The 5,434-nt window shown below is 50.6% G+C and overlaps 1 protein-coding gene across 1 annotated transcript; it reads right to left on the bottom strand.

Annotated features, from left to right (window-relative positions):
* Positions 1 to 93: 93 nt before the first annotated feature.
* On the bottom strand, positions 94 to 637 carry EMH_0064210 (uncharacterized protein; the record flags this gene model as incomplete). Its single annotated transcript, XM_038022565.1, has 2 exons — positions 94 to 375; positions 503 to 637. 2 exons carry the CDS (start codon positions 635 to 637, stop codon positions 94 to 96), a joined length of 417 nt encoding a protein of 138 aa, XP_037878419.1.
* Between the last annotated feature and the right edge of the window lie 4,797 nt (positions 638 to 5,434).

Raw genomic sequence — 5,434 nt, 5'->3', positions numbered from 1 at the left:
CGCGGCGCCGCGCTGCCTTTGGCTGCATGTAAGTAGAGAGCTTCGCAGCACGAGCGGCTCTCGTAAACTCATCGTCGCTGCCCTGAAGGTCTTCTAGGTCTGCATGCAGCTGCTGCTGCTGCTGCTGCTCCTCCTCCTCCTCTTCTTCTTCTTCTTTTTCTTCTTCTTCTTCTTCTGCAACAGATAAACAACCACAGCCACCAGAGCCCCCGCCGCAGCAGCCCTCTGCCGCGCGGGAAACCGCCTGCGCTGGGTTGCTGCTTGCTGCTGCTGCTGCTGCTGCTGTTGCTGCAGTTGCTGCTGCTGCTGGTTCCTTGTTCTCTGCTGTGGTATCAGAGGTAGATGATGATGATGCTGCTGCTGCAGGTAAAGGTGCTGCAGCAGCAGCAGAGGATGAGAGTGATGCTGGTGATGGCCCCCGAACCAAACGCCAGGCCAAGTACCCCGCACAGGCAAAGGCCGTTCCCACCTCCACAGCTACAAGCACTGGGCCCCCCCTCACGCGCCCAGCGAAGTGCAGCGTTGCTGCAGCACCAGCAGCAACTGCAGCAGCAGCACAGGCGGCAGGCACCGCCTGCTGCTGCCACACAGAAGAAGAACCCCCGGGGGGGTCTATAGGCTTGGGAGAAGAAGGCATTGCATTACAAATGCAGGAGAAGGATGCAGGAACAAAGAAGAAGGAAGAAAGGCGGAAACAATATATAAGGATGCGGCCCGGTGGGTGCCGCTTGCCTACTGCTGCAAGCCAGGCGGGGTGCAGGAGAGGAGCAGGAAATATTAAATATGCTAATAAATAGACATATTTATACCTTTTTCGGTTTATAATCAAGAAATTTCGCTCAGCTTTTTAAAGAAGAAAAGGGTGATCTGCACGGGGCCCTACGTAGAAGACCAGGGTGGGGGCCCCTGTTCAACTTCGAGCGGGGCTGGGGGGCCCCCAGAGACGGCATCAAAAGAAGAGAAATTGGGGTAATTAAAGAATAATAATTTAAATAAATATTTCCGCGGTATTTGTATAAGTTGTATTGTCGCAGTTTCTGGTGCTGAATGCAGCCAGTGCAGCCGCTGCTCTCTGTTTCAAGTTGCTGCCGAGCGAGTATCACTCCGATCATTCAAAAATAATTTATAAATGTATTATAATTCTGAATCCATTGCATGCGCAGCCAAAAATAATAGCGACAGAGATCCCTGTAAGCCGCAGTTTCCTGGCAGTGAAAGAAGGCGTCGATCTCAGACAAAAAAGAACAAAAATCTCTTTGATACAATTTCCAGAGGTAGCGGATATCCCCGCAGTCTCCAGCTGTTCCTTGGCGCAAAGACTCAAAGCCCTGGGACAGTCAGGCGGGGGGGGTAGACGCCCGTCGTGAGTTGCTGCATGCATCGCTGCAAGCCCTGCTGCACCAATACCTCTTGCAGGAATCCCCAAGCCCCAATTTCGGTCTATGCAATAATGTTGTATGCATGCGCATAACACGCGGCCCTAAGCGTCCACCGTGCGCGCAATTAGATAAGTGCAGTTTAACATTAGAGGAGGGATGCTGCATGTCGCTTGTATCAGCCTTTCCTTGTTGCCAGCATAAGCCGAAATATAGCCAAAATAGCTACGATAATAGTTCACCAAAAGTCTTCTGGCGTCCCTTCCTATCGTGCGGCCAATGGCCTGGAGTTGGCGAGGAGACGAGGAAGCCCATCCAGTTTTGCAGCACATCTTGCTGCAGCTTTTGCCGCAAGGAAACTCCGCATGCAGGCATACCTGAGGGCTGCATTCAAACTCCGACGTGCATAAAAGTATCGATTAATACATCAGAAACTAACAAGCCCTACTTCAAATGCACAGTAGCCGACGAAGATACACCACCATCACTGCAACGTAGACTCCGCATCGAAAGCTAAATCCCAAGCAGTCCAGCCACAAACAAAGTTATACCGTTTCTATTACGTNTTTTTGTTGCCGTCATTTCTATCGCCGGCTCAGTTGATAGGAACGTCCTGTAGAGCTTGACTAGGGCGGCCGCCGCCATGCAAACTATAACTCAGAATATAAAAGAAGCCTGTAAGGTACAAGTTTCATCTTTATCAGGTGATATATATAGGCACTGCCCTCCCACTAACCCTCAGTATCTTCTGTAGCAACTTATTTCTGTGCTAAGGGTGCCAAAAGCATACGCTAGAGACGCACTTCTCATTGGCAGATGCCTCCCGTGTTACTCGCCACGTACCAATATTGCCTTAAGCATTCCTCAAGAACCTCGTACCAACCTCACTCACGGCACGCTACACCTTCATAAAAGCGTTGAAGTTCGGCGCCATCTACAGTAGATGCAAGCCTACACTTATGTATACGTTTTGGGCTCTGGGGGCCCCTCAACCTCTTGGCGATCAGCAACAGTGTTTGAGTGCACAAAAAGAGCGTGGTTCTTCTGTTCTTTTTCAGTGAAGCAATATGAGTAACAAGCCATTGGGAAAGACGTCAAGTTTTTGGTGAGGCTCCTGTCTGCTGTAGGCTTCTTCGGTGTCTGTCCTAATAAGTTTCTTCTATTTCTTAATCCGATCCATTATAAGGGGAGCAATGCGAAGCAATTTGGGGAAAAACGTGCCGTAGTCTTGGGGGAGACGAGGGAACTTATATACACCCATGCGAGGGTGCAGGGGATGCAACTGGGGCACAGTTAGTCGTCTCTAACCTGTTGCTGCAGATGAGCAACTGTGGTCAGGAGCCCAAATGAGGTATAGATTCAAGCTAATTTTCGATTGCCTGCGTAGAACGCAGTATTGTACCTATCATGCCGAGGTATATCGGAACTGCACGGGCGCGTCACCGAATGATGAATAGGCTGATGAACCCTGCAAGCCGTCAAGCAATTTGCCGATTCTAGGCTTCGGAAAATTCCGTTTAACTGTGGCTTCGATAGGGGGTTTGAAGGTTGCGCAGAGATGTGCCTCCTGTACTGTTTTCTTCCCCAGCACTGGATTGCCTCCAAACAATCTGTTTAATGGCCCAACCTTGCTTTTGCTTGGCACTGCTGTCGCCTTCTGTCCTAGTTATTATCGAAGATACGGAGGCATATGCACATCACAGAAAACTTTGGGGTTGCCCCGGAATTGGGTAATTCTCCGGGTATTGGGCATGCAGCGGAAGGTAGAGTTGCTGTGAGCTCACTGTTTTCAATTCACCTGACAGCTCTTCAGTTAACTTTGCTCACGTCTGCTGTTCCTCGGCAGTTAACTGTATCGGAACCTCACTGCAGTCTTCGTAAGGCCATCACTGCGGAATGCATGCATTTCTCCGTCGTTTCCGGCAGTGTCTGTGCACTGCGTTGCAGTCGTCTCGCGCCCTTCCTCCCAGGGCCCTGGATGCACACTTCTCAAGATACGCCATTTAGATTGTGCTGAGGATGCCTGCAGGTGCCCTCCTGCATTGGTTCCCAGCACTTAGGCAACAATAGCTTCATCTAGAGATTTGGGTTGACTGCGGAGGCAGCTCCCGTTCCATTGCGGTGAGCCCAGCCGTTGGTCCCTTTCCGGCTGTTCGGCAGATTCGGATGAATATATATAATTTAAGAAGGGAAATGTCTCAACATGCGACGAAGATTGCAGTGATATACTCTACAATTTTTTTTCTGTGTGTTTTACGGCCAAAGCGCCGTCACGATTAGCCAGAGAGTCCAGTTGCGTTGCGCGGTACATCGCGCGTTCGCCTCTTAACAATAAAGTGCATCAAGAATCTTCGATCGTATCCGAGGACAGCAGCCAGGTGCACTAGAGTCAAAACAGTTGTGATCAGAGTCCCTGAAGTGCAGCAATCTCTCCAAAGTCAGTGCGATGTTGGTCTGCGTACACCTACTTGTGTGCAGGCTGGCCCTGAGGGCCAGGCCAGTGGTCAGCTACCGGCTATAGTGTTAACGCATGCAAAAACATGGCTTGGTTGCGCATGCACGTCAAATTGCATTTCAGTACGTGTTGTGGCAGGATGCGTTGCAACTCGTGCCAAGTCACATCCTCTCGCCCGGCCCCAGGCTGCCTAGTGAGTGGAGAGGTAGCCATCTGCTTTCTGGAAACTCTTACCTCAAGTCTTTCAACACTGTTGCAGCTCACGATTGTCCTCAGATAAGACGGCGGACTCACTACGCGGTATGCATTCCGTCTTGCGCGCTCTGAGATCTTTTGCTGCTTGTACGCGGACAGCTTTTCCGTGGTCTTCTAGAGAGGTTGTACACTGTCAAACATTGAGAAATGCAGCATTCCAATTCACAAAGCGGATGCTATCTCGACACTACAGTCGTTGCTATTGGCTGTCTTAATGGGGAGGCCCACGGTCTGCAGATGCCGCCACACCTCAGCGCATTCCATGTTGAAGCCGAACACGTAATCCGTGTAGCAAATAACATTCTCCCAATTCAAGAAAGCAGTGTAGATAGAAAAGCTATTCACAAAGCATTGAGGCATACGCGTATAAAAGTATTGCTTTCCCCCATATCGGACCCCAGAATACCGTCGGTACTCTCTAGGAACAACGCCGCATAGACGCCATCTTATAGATCGCACGAAACCACATTGCGTGAAACCAGGCACCTAGCACATACACAAACGGGGGGCCCTTCTCACAGGATATTGGCACGACAAAGCGACTCAACCACTGAAAATTCCCTTATACCCGTCGTACAATATGTTGTGAGGCTTGGGAATACTCGAGTGAGTACAAGGTAGGCAAGTAGTAAAGGTTGCTGCATCTCTCAAGCGCGATGACAAACGCATTCTGCATCTAGCAATGAATTTGAAATGCCTTTTTGTTCAATAAAGTTAAAAAGTTGCATCCGTGCCCACGGGCGCCCCCCACGCCCGGGCTGTATGTTGACAGGGCATGAGAATAAGTAGACAAAAAAGACTGCGTTTTTTTCTTATGATGATCCAATATGAAACTAAGAACTTCACTTCAATAAATAGTCTTCTGCTGAACTTTGTTGCGCTTTCGGGTGACCGATCGCAGCTGCATTCCGCCGTCGGCCGAGGACTGAATGTGCGGCTGCTGCTGCGTGCCGCATGCGTATTCTCTTCTCGGGAAAAGTGTCATATTTGTTGAATGTCCTTTTGGGAAACACTTTGGCATCTCCATTGGCGAGCTCTGGGCCGTGGGGAGACGTCTACAGATCCATTTACCTTCTTCTCTCAGCCCGCCCGCAGCGTACTGGGACAGGTGTCTCATCGCGCAGCCCAGGCACAGAAAGCCCAGCAGGCAGCCCTCATTACACAACAGGACTGTCGAGTTGACGCATAGAAACGAGTACTTGTGGCTCAGCCCGTTGCACTGCTGCAGCCTGCGGCGATCCCTGCCGCTTTGCTTCTTCTGGGGCTCGGCTCGCGCTAGGCTGCAACAAATCACCAGCAAGTCATTCGCACGCATTTGAGGCTGCTCAGCGCGCGCCCTCAGCCACAT

This window comes from Eimeria mitis, genomic scaffold, assembly GCF_000499745.2.
Source record: "Eimeria mitis Houghton genomic scaffold, Emh_scaff3275, whole genome shotgun sequence".
In the NCBI taxonomy this organism is placed as follows: Eukaryota; Apicomplexa; class Conoidasida; order Eucoccidiorida; family Eimeriidae; genus Eimeria; species Eimeria mitis.
Note: the sequence above shows the minus strand (reverse complement) of the source record. Positions and strands in the feature narration are given on the sequence as shown.